The sequence below is a fragment of the Gossypium raimondii genome, chromosome 13, assembly GCF_025698545.1.
Source record: "Gossypium raimondii isolate GPD5lz chromosome 13, ASM2569854v1, whole genome shotgun sequence".
Lineage (NCBI taxonomy): Eukaryota > Viridiplantae > Streptophyta > Magnoliopsida > Malvales > Malvaceae > Gossypium > Gossypium raimondii.
Window position 1 is genome coordinate 17,205,684 of NC_068577.1, and position 18,248 is coordinate 17,223,931.

Here is an 18,248-nt window from a genome sequence, read left to right on the forward strand (position 1 = left end):
AGAGAGAAAAAAACGTGAGGCGCAGACGAGCAGAAGCGCCCACAGGAAATTATATTTAATATTCCCTGTCTGACGATATTATCTTTACTTCCCATTTTTTAATTAAAAAATATTTATTTTCCATTTGTCTGTCTGCTTTGGACGAATCTGTCTGACCCTGACGCGGCTCCATATCATTGGATAGACATTGTCGGATTTTCGATTCTGAACCGTGCAAAGCACCTGGTCAGCCGGCAAACTGGACATTAATCTAAAATAATTTTACATGGTTTTCAACACAAACATTTGGATACCCAAAGAATAGATTTTGATCTTTCCTCATAAATCTAACCTTAATTAACTTATTTAAGCTTGTTTTGCATAAAACTAATGAACTAATAATATATATAATTAGCTTACTTAAGTTAGTTAACCTTAATTAACTTACTTAAGCGTACTTAAGCTTGATTTGGATACCCATCGCGGAAATCCCTCACATATTTCATAATGATAATTACCTTGCTATGTCACCACTATTAGACAAGAGGGTTCTCCCTGTAAATAGCCTCCGGAATAAAGGACAAATGATTTTCTTCATTGGTAACTTTGAGCACTTACTCCTTACAAATCAACCTTCCCAGCCCTCGCAGCAATTTACCTCCTCCTTTTACCTTTTTTTGGCTCTTCGCTTGTTTAGGTGAACCGGCCTCCTTTGCACCATCGCCCTCTCTTCCTTGTCTCCTCCCTTATTGAAATTTGTATCAACAAATCTATATGAGAATAAAATGAAAATGAGTGAAAAGTTTTATGAGATTATGTTGATTTGCTCCCATCAAAATAACAACGCGTTACATAGAAAAAAATTATGGATCTTCATCAATCACATCGAGTTCATGTAAGAATATTGCAATGCATTCTTCAATTACATCCAGAGGCGAAACTAGGGGTCTCGCCCCCCTAAAATGGAAAATTTTCCATTTAGGTCTTTTAAAATTTTAAATTAGTAAAGGTAAAATTACACTTTGGCCCTCCTAAAAATATAAAATGTTGATTTAATCCTTTAAAATTTATAAAGATATAGGATATTAAAATGGTGAAATTACATTTTACTATCGTAAAGATTAGAATTAAATTTCAACTTCCTAAAAAAATTTCTAATTTCGTCCTTGATTATATCTAAACATACATGTTGAGATTCGATTAGCAACTCTCCTTTAAAACTTTTTCATATAATTAGTTTATTGAAATACCTCCAAATGCCTATATTTTCATTTATAATCTCTCTTCAACTATTAAATAAGAAAAAGAAACTCAAATCTCGTCACTATAATAATAATAGCAATTAAGTTAAAATTGGTTGCTTATGAGAAGTTCTGAATTTTCATTTAAATTACATTTCTATCAAGAGTAATGAATGCATGTGTGCGGATACACACAATTTCATCATTGAAAAAGAAATTTTGATTTTAATATGAAAAGAAGGCACCCTCCAGTGCCTTATAAATATCTTTATAAGATGGAAATTTGACGTAACAATAAATGTTTATATTTTAAAATAATTATTACTCAATTTGGTCCCAAACTTTACTCGTTTTCTCACTTTGATATCTAGACTTTTTTGTCTCAATCTAGTAGTCATGTAGTGTTATTAGAACGCATCACATTAGCCTTCTTTTAATTTTTAATATTATATATTATATTGATTAAAATATAAAAGATCATATATAACATATAAATAATTAATTTTAAAAAGTTTAAAAATATTTTTTATAAATTTAAAAAGTCAAAATAGTGTATAAAAATTGAAAAAATTATAATTTTTAAAAAGTGTTTAAAATTTAGAAAATTGCAAAAAAAAACTTAAATTTTCAAGTATATATTCTGGAAAATTTATCATAATTTTTTTCAAAACTCCAAATTTATCAAAATGGACAAAGTTCAACTAAAAAAATATGAAGTTTAGAAATTGATTTTTTAAAGAAAAGAGAAATTGAAAACGTGAAAAGTTTAACATTGAAAGTTGAAAAATAAAAATAAATAGTTTTTAATAAATTGTAAAAAATATGTTTTAAAAAGTTATATTTATGAAAAATTTAAAATTTAAAGTCAACACTAGTCAACGGTGAATGGTGGGTTAAAGTCAAAAGTTCTTTTAAATATATAAATATATAATTTTTATTTTTTGAATTTAAATTCAATGATTTTATTTTAAATAAATTTAATTATCATGTGAGATGTGTGAAATACAAAAACTGAGCTGACCTTAATAATAAAATGATAGTTTACATATGAAATTAAAACAAAAAAGGTTTAGGAACCAAAGTTAGAAAACAGACATAATTTGGGGTAAACCTTTTAAAAAGTATGGATATCTGTGGCCATTTATTTTTACACAAAAGAATTAGATCGCCGATCAAATCGGCAAAGAAAAATAAACCGTAAAAAGATGGGGGTCCATCCACGTCATATATAAATCCCCCAAGAGAAACAGACAAAGAAATGCCATACAACGGTCCAATTCCGCAATTCCCCTTCCAGTTCCTTTCCACATCCAACGGTCCAAATTTTCTTGTTCTAGAGCCTTCCCACAGAAGCCCCGATTTTCTAGTTCGCGTAATACTTGAATAAAAATAAATTCTAATTAAATGAAAATATTTTGTTGTACATTTTAAAGGTTGGATTCGATGTTTAAGAACACCATAATGTCTCACATTAATAATAACTTTGTCCCAAAGCAACTGAATCGTTATCACTGGGATAGAAACCCTAAATATGAATAAGTTTGGGATATAAAATAAATGAATGGAATGGGAGTATTAAAATGCTGACTGGATAAAAGGATAAAGGCCGGTGTTAACTAGGGTTAGTTAATTAACCCTGGAAGGGTAACACAATAGAGTTAAAAAGACCGTTTCTTCCGGAAAGGATAGAGCCATACAGAGTTGGAAGGAAAAGGAAAATAGGCAGTGAGTGAGATAAAGAAGGAGACTTTCCTTTGTTTAGACAACTGAGTCTACTCGGACGAGTCTTTCCCTTGTTTTTTTGCACTTACCTTTAAATTCTTCCTCTTTCTTCACCGATTCTAAAATCAACTCCTCCAATTTATTTTCTTGAAACTTTAAATTTGCGGATAATCGGAGATTTCTATGTGCCCTTTATTCGGATCTTAACAGCCGGTAAGCTAATTTTCATAAAATTTGTGTTTTAAGTTTTTTTTGGAGCTTCAATGTTGGTGTTTTTATGTAAATGGAAAGTTGAAGATTCAATGTCCAGAGAGTTCTCGTTATTATGTATTGGTTGAATTAATTGAAAAAAAATTACGTTTCAATTCGTGCGTTTCTTTTTAGAAATGAGAGTGACAAAAAAGCTTACTATTGAAATTTCCTTTGCAGTTGCTAATATGAATGTTTTCTAAGCTAATATTCATGTTAACAACTTACTTTGATTCGTTGAATATTGAAGAAATGCATTGATTTCACTCTCTCTCTCTCTCTCTCTCTCTTTCTCTCTCTCTCTTTAGATGTGGGATTTTCTTTGTTTTGGATACCATGAATGCATTCATTTTGTTAACTGATACTTTACTTAGGTCTTAGCTAGCTTTATACACTAGTTTGTCTATGTTCTAATAGATTTCGGGATATTTGGTGTATATATTGATGGTAATACTGTTTTGTGCTAAATCAAAATCAGGGTTGTTTATTCCGAGTCTTTGTTCTTTCTTTTATTTTTTTCAGGTTTTTTAGGGGATTTCTACTGTTTGTGGACACCTTATTGGATGTAGTACAAGGATAGATCTTCATTTTGGTCTGCCGGTTCTGTCAATTGGGTTATGTTCTTCTATTTCTCTGATTTAGTTTTTGTGTTGGGGTTTTAGTTTTGGTTTCATTGATTGATGATTGTTGGTGAATTAGAGTTTTCCGTTGTTCATTTGCGATTGGGTTCCCAGTTTGGGGTCTTCTTGGAGGGGAAGAAGCTCTCTTCTAGTGTTGCTTCTGCCTCCAACTGCCACGAAACCGGTGATCGGTTTTTGTAGACATTTTATGTCTCGCAAGTTGGACAGTCTTGTTCAAACTCAGATGGCAGTGGCAGTGTTCAAAAGTCCTCTTAGAGGGGAATATCCTAGGAACAATAGAATGGAAGGGAAACAACCTGTTGGGAGGAGACGGGTTTTTGTGCAAACAGAGACCGGTTGTGTATTGGGCATGGAGTTGGATCGCAGTGACAGTGCTCATACAGTTAAAAGAAGGTTGCAGGTTGCCCTCAATTTCCCTGCCGAGCAAAGCTCGCTGACTTTTGGGGATGTGGAGTTGAAGAATGATCTTAGTGCCATTCGGAACGACTCTCCGCTTCTCTTAACAAGGAACTATCTACACAGAAGCTCCTCTACTCCCTGTCTTTCGCCTACCGGAAAAGATCTTCAGCAGAGAGATAAAAGTGGTCCTATTGAGATACTGGGACATTCTGATAGCTTTAACGTATTAAAAGTTGTGGTGAAGGACATTGTTAAGGCAATTAAGATGGGTGTTGATCCAGTTCCTGTTCATAGTGGTCTGGGGGGTGCCTACTACTTTAGGAATCCTAGAGGTGAGAATGTTGCTATTGTGAAGCCGACAGATGAAGAACCTTTTGCACCAAACAATCCAAAAGGCTTTGTTGGTAAAGCCCTTGGTCAACCAGGTTTGAAACGTTCGGTTCGTGTGGGGGAGACTGGTTTCAGAGAAGTTGTTGCCTACCTTCTGGACCATGATCATTTTGCCAATGTGCCACCAACCGCGCTGGTGAAGATTACTCACTCAGTCTTCAACGTTAATGATGGTGTGAATAGAAATAGGCCTCACAAGAATCTGGTTAGCAAGATTGCATCGTGCCAACAGTTTATTCGGCATGATTTTGATGCTAGTGATCATGGAACTTCAAGCTTCCCTGTTTCTTCTGTGCACCGCATAGGAATACTTGATATACGTATATTCAACACGGACAGGCATGCAGGAAATCTTTTAGTGAGAAAGCTTGATGGTATTGGAAGGTTTGGTCAGATGGAACTCATTCCTATTGATCACGGCCTTTGCTTGCCAGAAACTTTGGAGGATCCATACTTTGAGTGGATTCATTGGCCTCAGGCTTCAATTCCTTTCTCCGAGGATGAACTTGAGTATATACAGAAGCTTGATCCTATGAAGGATTGTGAGATGCTGCGAAGGGAACTCCCCATGATTCGGGAGGCTTGCCTACGCGTTTTGGTACTCTGCACTATTTTCCTCAAGGAAGCTGCTGCTTTTGGTCTCTGTCTTGCTGAAATTGGTGAGATGATGAGTAGAGAATTCCGGGCTGGAGAGGAGGAACCTAGTGAGCTAGAAGTTATTTGTCTTGAGGCAAGGAGGTTGATAGCAGAGAGGGAGCTGTCATCCCCTAAGTCTGATGTGCGAGATGCAGAGTTCCAATTTGATATCGACTTTGAGGAACCAGAGTTAGACTTAAACCCGAAAATGGCTACAGATGATTTTATGAGCAGAGCACCATTCCAATTGGGAAATGGATTTGTAAGTAATCATTTTCCACTTTCAAAGCTGGAGGAATGCTTCGAGGAAGACGAAGAAGAAAGTGAAGAAGAAACCGAGCAGCCATGTTTTTCCACTTTCAAAGCTCTTGAAAGGATCCCATCCACTTCAAAGCTGTCAATGTCATTCAAAAATACCAGCTTAGGTGACAAGAGCCAGAAGTATTCAAAATTTTCTGGAACAAAGCAAGAAAATGGTTACCTTAATAACTCATCTGGGCATAGGAGTGCAAATGAGCAGCTCCCAGGAAATGTGAGCTTTGTGAAGCTGGCTGACATGAATGAGGAGGAATGGACTCTTTTCCTAGAGAAGTTCCAGGAGTTGCTCTACCCGGGATTTGAAAAACGAAAATCGGTTACTTTAGGTCAGAAGCAGATACAGAGGCTCGGTACTTCGTGCCAGTTTTGATATCGAGATATCTGTATATCGATACCAGATAGTCGAAATGAGTTTTAGGATTGTTTGCACTTGGTTCTGAAGGACTGTTAGGAGAGAGTTGAGTAATATGGGTTTGGCCCCGGGAATTGTTGTAGTTTGGGAGCAGCATTACGAGGAATTGATGTAAATATTCTTTGGCTTCATTTCAGCTAAGTAGAATTGGTTTTATTTCTTCTTTTAAGGTCTTTGATTTTGTTTTTTGTTTTTTGTTTCCTTTTTCTTTCACTTGAATCACCTTCTTATGGACCTTGTTTGATAAATAATATATAAAAAGGGGGAGCATTTATGTAAATAAAGAATAGTTCAATATTTGTGTTTCAGAAAGCTTGCTTTCAAGTTCATAGCGGATTCATTTTGAGATTGGGAATTTTTCTTCTTGCTATTCCATGGGTTCTTCTGGATGTGAAAGTGATGGAACATCCATACAGTTCCTTGTCTAATTCATGAAAGAGATGCATATATCTTTTTCAATAAATAAAAAAAAGATCAAGTTTCGATTAAATTTGAGATGGGTTAATAGGGTCAAATTTTTTTGTTGATATTTAAGATAGATTGTATTATTAAAAAATTCATGTGTTTTGTTGCTTTCAAATTTCACTTTCTTAACTTAGGCAGTCTTGTTTTATAGTTAAAAGTGTAAACTAATCAATGCAATTTTAGAGAGTGTTCTATATTTGATATTGATATAAAGAAAGACAAATTATATTGATCAAATTATTAATGAAAATATCTTAAAAGAAATGACGTGGATTTTGATAATAATCAGAGTATTATTGCCGGCTTTTAAGGGTTTTTTTTTAAGTATTTGAGTTGGAACTTTTTAGATAGAGAAATTAAATACATTTAATCATAGCAGAAACTATATCGACATTAATATTATTTTGTAAAATCTCCATTTTAATTATCTTGATGGAGAAGGTCGTAAATTCTGAAAAAAAGAGTGAAAAGGCGATGATAAATTAGATGAGGTGTTTTGAGTGAGTGATTGAAAAACAAATGGATGGCATCCATAAATAGTTATTGAATTTCATTTTTCTTTTTCGGCCTGGAGGATTTTTATGATTTTCCTTTTCAAAAAGACAGATGCTTGTCTAATTCAATACACAATTTCATGAAAATGAAACATTATTTTGGCACCAACATGGTGCAGTACGCTTATGTGTCTGATTCAATAGGTGGGTTTGAATCCACCTCAGTATGTAGAATTGGAATTTTTCTTATTAACGGGACGTCTTACTTGAATTGAATGTATGTTGAGATAAAATCCCTACCAGGATTTGATTGAAAGTGAGGACTTAAAATGGACAAAACCAGAGTGGTTTGAAAGAAAGCATGGAGGTGGATGCTAACACTGAAAGCAAGGGACATATAATTAGAAAGCAACAAAAGAACTTCACATAATGTTGGTTGGGGTCCCAATTAAGACACTGCCATTTTATCAGTTAACCAAAGGTTGGACCCCCATCTATCCCATGCTCTTACACTTGCCTTCCTTTCTTTTGCCTTGTTCACAATATCCCATGCGTCTTTCGAAAATTATGTAGAAAGAAAAGCTGGAATAATGGAGCTGCCCTCTGCCTGCAAGTTGGATTGTTTGTTTTGGGAAGTCTTTCAATGGCTGGAACATGGTTTTTCTTTCCCTTTAATTTGTCAGCTGTTTTCATTTAATGAAATGTATTTTTGGACTTTTCAAAATTATATTTGATTTACTGTTACATGTTATTATTTATTATCATCAAAAAATTAGTTCAAATTAAAAGTGATCTAAGTTAAGGTTTATTGAGATTTAGTTATTAAATATAGTGTCGGCTAAATATGTGTAGATACTCTAGTAACTAATTTCTAATTGATGATAGTGATTAGAAATTAGGGTTAGGTTATGACCCTTAAATTACATACGTAATTTTTCTTTGAATTACTTGTGTGCTAATTTGGAAGATCAAAACTATAAGATCAAAGATTCTAAAAAATCAATAGATTTAGAATGCGTTTATGCATTTAGTTTTATTCTTAATGATTTGTCACAATAAATCTTAATTAATAAAATCTTGTATCAGATCTTATTTTTATAATTCTTACCCTATATATATATTTCTTAATAAAAGGAAAGGGAAGGACTTCTATATGTGAACATAAATCACTTTATTTGTTATTTAATCTATTGAATATGGTTTTTTTTAAGTTAGTTTATTATTTTTAGTAAGTCAAAAGAATTTATTAAAATTCTGAAAGTTACAAACTAGCTTAAAATGTGGTCATTTTTTAATGATATATAATTGTAATTTTGAAATTAGAAGGAAGTAAATAGCAAAATATCAATATATAACATTATTAGAAGAAGAAGAAGATATTTGTAGTTCCACTAAGTCTCCATTGATGTGATTCTGCTATATAGTTTGTCGAATAGTGAAGTGAACAAACTGATCAGAGGTGGAACTGGAAGTACACAAAATTTAACTTATATATAAGTTTATAATCATCTAGATATAAAATTTTAGTGTAAAAAAAATGTAATATTTTAAATACACAAAAAAACTCAAATATTATTTTTTTAAAAACAACACAGGAAAAGCAAATTATAATTTTGAATAAAATATTTAAAGGTTAGTATTTATATATATGGGAGTCAAAAAGAAGCTCTTCTGCCTTAAACTTAGCCTGCAGATGAACCTCAAACGGTATACAGATTTATTTTCATATAATAAGGAAAAGTTTAAAAAAAGAAGATGATTAAAGTATAGAAAGCAGAGTTGAACTAAATCAGGATAAACGTTGAAAGCTGGTTTGGTGAAGCAGAATAGGGCTTTGTAACAGCCTGCTTAAAAACTGTTTTGGATAGAGTTGGAGGTGGAGCCCTATTCCTAATCTCGTATTCATAAACCTGGGTCTTGTTTCTTGCTTATCTTGCTGCCACTTGTGGGTCGTCGTCTATCTCATACTTAATATATATATAGGGAATAGGGATTGATTGTAATTGAAGATACAATGATAAATCCCTAGAGAAAAGCAAACAATGATTAGCAGGAGACCGCTAATAGTATCCTGCCCTCTTAGGAACTATGTTATGTATACTTGCAGGTGAAGTACTCATTCAAGTACGTAAAAATATATGAGAAGATGACAGAAATGGAGGTTCCGAACAAATTATTAGTATTATTTGTGAAAAGGGCGAAATTAATTAAGCAACAGTCAGACCTTGTGTCTGAGGAATAATATTATATGCTGTGTAAGTTACATACATGCATGCATTGGGATGGTGGCATGCGTGGTTTGAGATCAGCATGTTAGATACTCAAGCAGGCGTCGTCCCCAGCCCACTCAAATCTCAAAAACAGGCCATTTTTTCAGTTTGTTTGGGCAACCACCCAATAGGCCTAGCCTAAGCCCCAACCCTCTTACATTTCTTAATTTTATTATTGAAATCTATAGGCTTAATATATTATTTAGTACTTGAATTTGACACTTTTTCTTAATGTGATATTTGTGTTTTTTTGTCTAATCTGGTGACCATATTTGACAAAAATTATATATTTTGGTGCCCAAAAGTAACGGTGTTAACATTTTAGTGTTTAATTAGGGTTTTGGAGTTGATTTGACAAAGTTTAATTACTAATATTATTAATATAAAAAGTATCAAATTTAAGTATAAAATTATGCATTACGCCAAATTTATAACTACGGAATATATGTTTGAAAATTATTTGATAATTTAATAAAAATTAAGTACTAAATGTAATTATATTGTTTTAAATCTTTACTTTTAAAAATTATTTATCTTTTAATTTGATTAATATTAACTTGACTAAACATGCATGATATATAGTTTTAACATTAGTAAGGAAACACAAATTCCCTCGTGCTTTAAATATGATAAATAGGCTTCTAAGATAGCTTAAGAGCTAAAATCTCTATGTACTTTTCTTGAAAAGAATACATTAAATTAATCTTTCACATGTTTCAGTTAATAGTTTATGTTATCGACGTTGCTATGCTAGTATGGTGATTAATGAGCATTGAATCAGCTATCTTAATGTTGGTACGTGATGTGATAACTATCGTATGAGTTTGAATTAACAAGGCATTGTGATAACTTTCACTCGTGCCAAGATGATTTTTAAATATGACTTGATATTTTATTCAATTTTAAATCATATTTAATTTTAGTTTTACCTCCACTTAACAGCCTTTCTTCTTTCTCAAGAATCACTTTGCTCTCTTTCTTGTTTTTTTAAGGTTTTTCCAGAGGTGTGCCTCTTCAAATAATAGCTCTTACCCATTAATCTTCTACTATGTATATGTTTGAAATTGAGATGTAAGCCAAATGCTGATCCAATCACCATCTAAAGGTACTCTCTAATTCTGTGGTCAAACGAAAGTAAATAAAGGTTGAAGAAGCCTCAATTTTTTGTTGGAATCAGCTACTTGTATTTTATATTTAAAGACAAATTTACTTTGTATTATAGAATTTATTATGCACTCAAAATTATTTTAATATAATTTAAAGACCACAAAAAAAACCTCGTACTGTATTTTGAAGGATATATTAAAAATTATAAAATTTTCATAAAAATTACAAATAATATAATTTAAAGCTAAATTTTACAAATGAAATTTAAGAAATGGTAGTCAAATCTATAATTATGTGTTTTTTTTTTTTTTTAAATTAATAAACCCAAGCTTACAAATATGAAATATCTATAATAATAATAATAATAACTAAAGATGCTAAGGGAGGGGTTGATGCCCCGACCTCTTTAGTTAGGTCCTGATTAGTATTTAAATTTTAAAAATGACAATCGAAAGTAAAATATACACTCTGAATGCAGAGATTATAATTAGAATGGTCTGGTTTTTCCTACATCCTTTCAATACTTTAGTTGATTCTGGGCAATTTAAGCTCTGTCGGTCATGCATCAAATGACCCCCCAAAAAAGGACAGTCGAAAGTAAAGTATAATTAGAAAAAGAAGGCATAAATACTTTATGTTTTAACAACATTCATACATAGATGTAAGCAAAACCAGAACTGTATTTTAACAGAATATTCCCCATCAAAACTAACATTCCTTATTCAAAGAAAACTATTAATATATATATTTTCCATGATTAGTTATTCTTAGGAGGGTGGTGCCTTGGTGCATGATAATCAGCATTGAAAGCCACAAAACCTGACTGATGTTCATCCACTTCATCAGGCAAATTCACAGTAATTTGGTCGCACCCTTTATTATTATTATTATTATCCCCACACTTTGATAACTTTGAAGTCGACCCACCAAGTCCAAAGGCACCACTCATATTTTCCACATCATTCAGCTTCTTCATTTGCACCATTTTCCTCCCTCTTAGCCATTTCTTGTTTATAGCAGCAGTTACACTTGCAGCATGTTCATCACCACCTTTCAACAATCCCTGGTAAAACCCCACTTCTTTTTTTCAGATATACAAAACATTCATTTATAATGCAACAAGAAAAGTTAAATTAGACACCTTGTTATTAGTTTTATTACCTTTCTAATTGGAACTGTCATATGGTTTGAATCTGGGATCCCATCTGTATAAAACAAAATTATAAGCAACATGCAATATTAAATAAAAAGGATTTTGATGTAGTGTTATGTATGTACCTTTGGTGGCTTGTGCAATGGAGATCAATGCAGCAAATAGAAGCAAAATGGAGAGGCATGTTATGACCCTCTCAGCAGCCATTTGTCTTGCTAGAAATGGCTTATGTTGAGTAAATGAAAAGAGAAGCAAACTAGGGTTTTAGAGGTAGGGAGATTGATTGATTGATTGATGACCAAATTATCAAGTCAAATATAGGTTATAGCACCTATGTAGCAAAACCCAAGTCAAGGCTATGGTTTCCAACATCTGCCTAGCTTTTCAAAGTGATTATATATAGAGAGAAGAAATCTAGTTGAATTGATTTTTTTTTTTAATATTTACACATGGAAGATATTTGAATACTATAATATATTGCATCTGAACACTCCAATATATCACCCCACTTGTGTCAACGAGATTGAAGTTGAGACTATATGGGAATCTCAATGCTTTTTTCGTTTGCAATCACAAACGGAATTTGTAGTAAATTTAAGTACTTGTTTCAAGGTCCAAGATGAAAACTGGGGTCTAAGAGAGAGGGTTTTTTTTTTTTTTTTTTGTTCGTAACAAATTTGCGTGGAAAACATCGAAGCTATGGTAACAATGCAAAAAGTTTTGAAAGACAGAGGATCCAAGGGTTTAAAAGTGGTCCATCAAGCAGCTTAGTATTAGAGGTAATGGTGGAAGCTTAGATAACGTAAAATGCAAGGTACGTGTGTTCTGCGCCTGTCTGCCGCCATGCAGTCAACGAGAAATATTAGGTTTTCGTTTTTGTTTGCCCCAAGCAGGCTATATTGATATACGGTTTCAAATCTTGATTTCCCAAATGAGTAGGCTACTATTCCCCAATCCCCACACCTTTGTTTTTCTTGAATGATTTTCAGCCTTTTCAAATCCTCCCTCTATTGAAATTTGGCAAACAATGGTTGCTACATCTTAAAATCTTTAAAGTATTAATATCATATTGATCAAGTTCTTTCGTTTACTTATCTTTTAATTTAGATGTTAATTACTAAGTCAAATATAATGAATAGATGATGCTATAAGCATATATCTATACTTATTACATTAATAACTTCGATATAATGTACAAAAAAAAAAAGAATCCTTCTAAAATTTTATTGGGTCTATCTACTTATTTAATCTATCAAATTTACATTATCTATATGGTAGGTTTAAACATGTTATAATCTATCCATATGTTTTAATTATGCTGCAAAACCATTGTTAATTTGTTAACCTAACTATATATATTTACAATTTATGCATCATTGATAGGAATAAATCAACATCTCACACATTTTACTAATAAGTAATTCTTACTAATAGGAATGAGTCAAACAACTTGAATATATTATTTAAACATAGGAAAAACAAGATAAATTCTTTTATAAATCATTCTCATCACATTATCCATAGTCCTTTTCAATTATTCAATGACATTTCAACAATTTTTTCTATGTTATTGACATATAATTTTGGTATGTTTTTACCTAGAACCCTAAAATTCGAACCCAAAACATTGAATCATAAACTCTAAACCTCAAATTCTAATCATAAACCCTAAGCTCTAAACCTTGAATCTAAAACCTCAAACTTTGAACACTAAACTTCGAATCCTAAATTTTAAACCCTAAACCCTCAGAAATTGAAATTTAAGCTTGAGATTTAAGGTTTGGAGTTTGAATTCGAAATTTAATATTAAGGTTTTGGGATTGGAATTCAATATTCAAAATAAAAAATATTAAAATGATGTATTAATAATATAAAAGTTTTGTTAAAATATTATTAAATAATTAAGAAGTAACAGGGAAGGGTCCAAAAACAGACCCAATGGGGATGTAAACCAAGACACCGCAATCTTTTTTAATAGCTAAGAATTTGTGAAACCCTGGTCCTAAGGGTAGGATAGGTTAGCATAGGTGGGTAGCTCGAGCGTAGTTTCCAACACCATTTGAATGATTCGGTGGGTCTAAACCCGCCAGCCACCACCGGCTAACATATTTTCACACACCTACACGTCGAAGTATGTGCCATAGTTGTATCGGAATACAACCAGAAGCATGTTCTGCCACATGCCCACCACATAATTATATCGTACGAAACCGTAGTTGGAGAAGAAACAATCTAGTAAGAAACTGCTTCAGCGTTTGCTAGCTTATTAGGAGAATATTAAATTATGGATTGTTGACTATCTTCAGTTTTATTTTATTGATTTATAATAATTCGTAAAAATAATTTTATTATCAATCCTTATTTATAAATCATAATTAATATACTGATAAATAAATTTATAGAATAAATAAAAATAATGTATAATTTTAAAATATCACATCTACTGTTGTTTTACTATTAAGAAAAAGGGATATTTTTATTTTAATTATACTTAAATTTTATTTGGGAAAAATAAAACTAATTAAATTAATAAAAACAAAGGACAAATTTTTCCAGAATTTCAAATTAGACCCATAATTTTAGATAATCTAAGTAATGGGTGATTTTAGGATTACATTTTATATTCTAATATTTTGACACCATTTAAGAATGTGAAATTACGAGTGTCTAAAATATTTTGAACCGGGAATGTGAGATTACATGAAATACACCCCGAAGGAAAACTAAACAAAAGAAGAATATGAAAATATACATGGATTATTACTTGATAATACAATCGGTGTTTCATAAATGATATTAACAGCCTGTCATATGTCTCATTTATATTTTTATTTTTATTTTTAAATATAAAAATGGTACTTGTAATCTTTTAACTTTGTGTGTAAAATAAAAAAATTCTAGCGTCGATATATTAAATAATTATCCAATAAATATATTGTAAATTTTAGCCGGCTCACATATGGAAACATAATTTTTGAGGATATGCAATCTTAGATATGATATGCAATCTTAGTTATGATATGTGCAATCTTAGATATAATATGCAATCTTAGAATATATGATTTTGTAATCTTAGAGATTTAATTTGTAGATACCCTTTAATCTTAGCCGTTGATGTAATTGATCTGTACCGTTGGATTTGGGGAGACTCAATTATAAATAGAGGCCTCTCACTTCATTGATCTGTACCCTAGCAGAGAGCATTTGTTTTTTTTTTCTTTTCTACTACGAATATTTTTTTAAAAGGGAGAAAACTGTTTTAAAACCTAAGGGCAAAACGACACCGTTCGGTTTGGGGTGGGTCCGCGGGTCGACCCGACCCGCAGGTTGGGTCCACGCATTTTCACCCTAAATGGGTAATTTGTGCGATTGCCCCTCGATGTTTTCACATTTTTCAAAAATGCTCAAATACTTATATATTTTTAACACATATTTTAATCTATATATATTTTTTTATATTTTTCTTTATTTTCATAAATGCATTATATTTATATAAATTTTATAATTCAAAATTTCACATGTAAATCTTGTGCTTGTTTTTTCTTCCTCATAACTTCAATAAATATATTTTGTACCCTTTTTTCTCTTTATATTTTTGTTTATTTCCTTCTTTTGTTTATCAATTTATGTTTTCATTTATATTTTAAAAGAATGTTTTTTTATTTCACTCATTTATTTGATGCTTTGCATGTTATTGATTTTATTTATTTATTTATTTGTTTATATTATTTCTATGCCATTGTAATATTTATTATTGAATTGTATATTTAATGTAGCATCACATCATTTTTTTACTCGATTTCAAACTTTTGAAAATTGAGATAATGCTTGTATTTAGGATTTTCAAGGAAATTGAGCCCTAACGTATAGGGTTCCGATTTTCTTCGTTAAATCTAACAATCGAGCATTTCTCTTTAATCAAAAAAATAAGAACTCATTATTGGGAATTCAACACGTTGTGTCCTAACGTATTGGATGTGACGCATTGATTTCTCGAAATGAAGATTTTTTCTAAAAAATAATAAAGGAAATATTCCGAGTTTGGGATTTTAGAGGAATTGTGCCCTAACGTATTGTGCCACGATTTCTTAAATCTTGAATAAATGGATATTCTTTTAAATTTTTATTACACGAGTATTCTGGCCTAATTCATTTTTGAAGAAATTAGAATGTCGTGCCCTAACGCATTGGGTGTGGCATTTTCTTTCTCTGAAATGATGAGGGTCTTAATACGTAACGTTTTTAAGTTTTTGCTAAGGATTATATTTTTTCAAATTTTCGACATTAAGACATTAATTAATTAACTAGGTACCAATTTTTGGGCGTTATGAGGGTGATAATCCTTCCTCATACGTAACCGACTCCCGGACCCATTTTTCTAAAATTTGTAGACCAAAGTCGTTTTTAGGTGACCCAATCACACCTTAATAAAAGATTGGTGGCGACTTCCAATTTTCATTTTTTAAAGTCGACAACCTAAAACTTTTTTATTTTCAAAAAATGGTTTCGACATATATCATTGACAATATATTTTTTTTTTTCAAGTCCATGGTTAAAGTTTATAGCTGTATTTCCAATAATTCTTTTTCTCAAAATTTAAATTTAAATTCTCTTAGCGTAATTTATATGACTGCACCCAATAGTTATATTGGTATAGATTAGGCTGTATTGGTTGAATGTTATTATATTTCCTTCATTGGAAAAGCCAATGCCAGTTGATCAATCGTCTTTCTATTGACAACATTTCTTCTCCATATGCATCGAAAACGTAAGACAATTACTTGAAGTTTTGTCGTGTTAATTTACTGTTGTTTTTGCAAGTTCCATAGGTCCGTTAGGTCCAAGAAGCTGACTGTGGCTGACTATGGCCTTAAACCCATTTTCAGAAACTAGAAATTCAGGGTCAAGTAGAAACCAAGTGATCCAAGACTTAGCCCGTTATAGTTGACTACTTCATTGGTCCCAAGCCCACAGTAGCCGTAGCCGTAATTTTTTCTCTGTTTATAATTCTGATCATTTGTATTTGCTGCATATGGAATTTTTTGGGTTTTTTATTCAAATAATATAAAAAAATTAAAATAATACCAAAATAGTACCACAATTTTATTATGTACCAAAATGGTACAAACAGTAAAAAAAAAGTTAGCTGATGAAGTGACAGGATGTAATAGCCCGATTTTTAGAAATATTGAAAACAGTGGTACGAGACCACCAAATTCAGAAAATAAGCTCATAAATTTTATTATTCAATAATTACGGGTCAAATATGATTGTTAAGAGATTTTTAAATTAGTAATTTGTGTTTTTTTTTAAATTTATTAAGTTAAGAAATTGAGGAAAAGAGGTATCGAGACCTCGATGTTATAAATCGAGCCGTAAATATTTTTATAAATATTTAAGGAGTGTCAATATGGTAGTCTTAAAGTTTCGTCAGAAAATTTTAACATTTCGGCAGTCAATTAATTAAAAAGGACTAAATTGAAAAGATGCAAAACTTGCTAAAGTGATTAAATAGATTAAAAATTAAATAAGAAAGGACTAAAGGAGCAAATGGACCAACTTAAGTGGCAGAGGCGGCATACCGTTAAAAAAATCAAAGATTTTTATGTATTTAAGGACAAAATTGGAATTACAATAAAGTTTATGTGGCCAAATTTTATTTTAAGGATTTCAAGACCATTTCTTCTGGAAATTTCGGTGGGAAACAGCCATGGAAGAGGGTTTGGAGCTGGTATTCCATATTTTGGCTTCAAGTAAGTTTAATTCTTTCTTTTTCCTTGAAATTTTTATATTTTTAGACTTTTACAATTAGATCCAACTTAGTATTCTACTAGTTTCTCATTTTGTTGAAAGTTTTGGAAGATACCAATGATAATTTAATATTATTTTTGTTATTTTATGATGAAATTGAGATGTTAATGGATGTTTAAAGGTGTTTTATTAAAGAATTTTGGATGAAAACATGTTTTAGGGATTAAGTTGAAAAGTATTGAAATTGTGGAGAAATTCTAAAATTTCATGGAATCCATGGGCTTTTTTTGATATGTATGAGAACTATTAGGCTTGAATCAAGGATTAAATTGCAAGAATTTCATTTTCCGAGCCTAAGGATGAAATTGTCATGTGTTAAAAGTTTAGGGTCAAAATGGTAATCAAAATGTTGCACTAAAACAGTTTTGGGCAGCAGCAGTGTGCCAACTTTTAAAAATCACCAAAAATCGTGGGAATCGAATTAGAATATGAGTAAAATATGAAATTAAAGCTTATCGAGTCTAGTTTCTCATAGAAGAAACGGTGTAAGCAATGGAATTGTAAATCATGAGATATAATAAATTTTGTGAGATAGAGTCAGAATAATTTTGGAATCCCCTGTTCTGACTTTGGAAAATCATTAAAAATTGTACAAAATTAATTAGGGGTTAAACCTTATATTTTTAGAATCCTAAACGAGTATATTTTCATTATAAATAAACGGAAATACCATCCGAATTATGTACAATGAGATAATCAATTTTTAGTGAAGAGAGGTCAGAACTGTCGAGCAGTGCAACAGGGGAAACTTTAAAGAATAAACTGTACTTATTGGCTAAACCAAAAATTCTAAAAATTTTATGGTAAGAAGATATGTGAGTTTAGTTTCAGGGAAAATTAACGGATCTTAATTTGGAGCTCTGTAGATCGAGATATAAATAAATTAGTGACTCTGACTCTGATAGACAGCTTGAATTTACATACAGAAAAATAGTGATAGTATGGAAAATGTTGCTTAAAT

At 31.4% G+C, this 18,248-nt stretch overlaps 2 protein-coding genes across 2 annotated transcripts; one reads left to right on the forward strand and one right to left on the reverse strand.

Annotated features, from left to right (window-relative positions):
* The first annotated feature begins 2,900 nt into the window (after nt 1-2,900).
* Nucleotides 2,901-6,299, forward strand: LOC105782679 (phosphatidylinositol 4-kinase gamma 5). The gene is made up of 2 exons (XM_012607577.2): nt 2,901-3,155; nt 3,714-6,299. Exon 2 carries the CDS (start codon nt 4,020-4,022, stop codon nt 5,943-5,945), a length of 1,926 nt encoding a protein of 641 aa, XP_012463031.1. The 5' UTR covers nt 2,901-3,155; nt 3,714-4,019; the 3' UTR covers nt 5,946-6,299.
* Nucleotides 6,300-10,926: 4,627 nt separating this feature from the next.
* On the reverse strand, nt 10,927-11,837 carry LOC105781996 (uncharacterized). Its single transcript, XM_012606504.2, has 3 exons — nt 11,602-11,837; nt 11,485-11,528; nt 10,927-11,386 (listed from the first exon to the last, which is right to left on the reverse strand). Exons 1-3 carry the CDS (start codon nt 11,681-11,683, stop codon nt 11,081-11,083), a joined length of 432 nt encoding a protein of 143 aa, XP_012461958.1. The 5' UTR covers nt 11,684-11,837; the 3' UTR covers nt 10,927-11,080.
* Nucleotides 11,838-18,248: the final 6,411 nt, after the last annotated feature.

Bases quoted from the DNA above. Each gene is read 5' to 3' on its own strand.
- LOC105782679 (XM_012607577.2), top strand. From the start codon at position 4,020: ATGTCTCGCAAGTTGGACAGTCTTGTTCAAACTCAGATGGCAGTGGCA.
- LOC105781996 (XM_012606504.2), bottom strand. From the start codon at position 11,683: ATGGCTGCTGAGAGGGTCATAACATGCCTCTCCATTTTGCTTCTATTT. The intron at 11,529-11,601 runs GTACATACATAA...TGTTTTATACAG, and splicing joins CATTGCACAAGCCACCAAAG to ATGGGATCCCAGATTCAAAC. The intron at 11,387-11,484 runs GTAATAAAACTA...GGGTTTTACCAG, and splicing joins TGACAGTTCCAATTAGAAAG to GGATTGTTGAAAGGTGGTGA.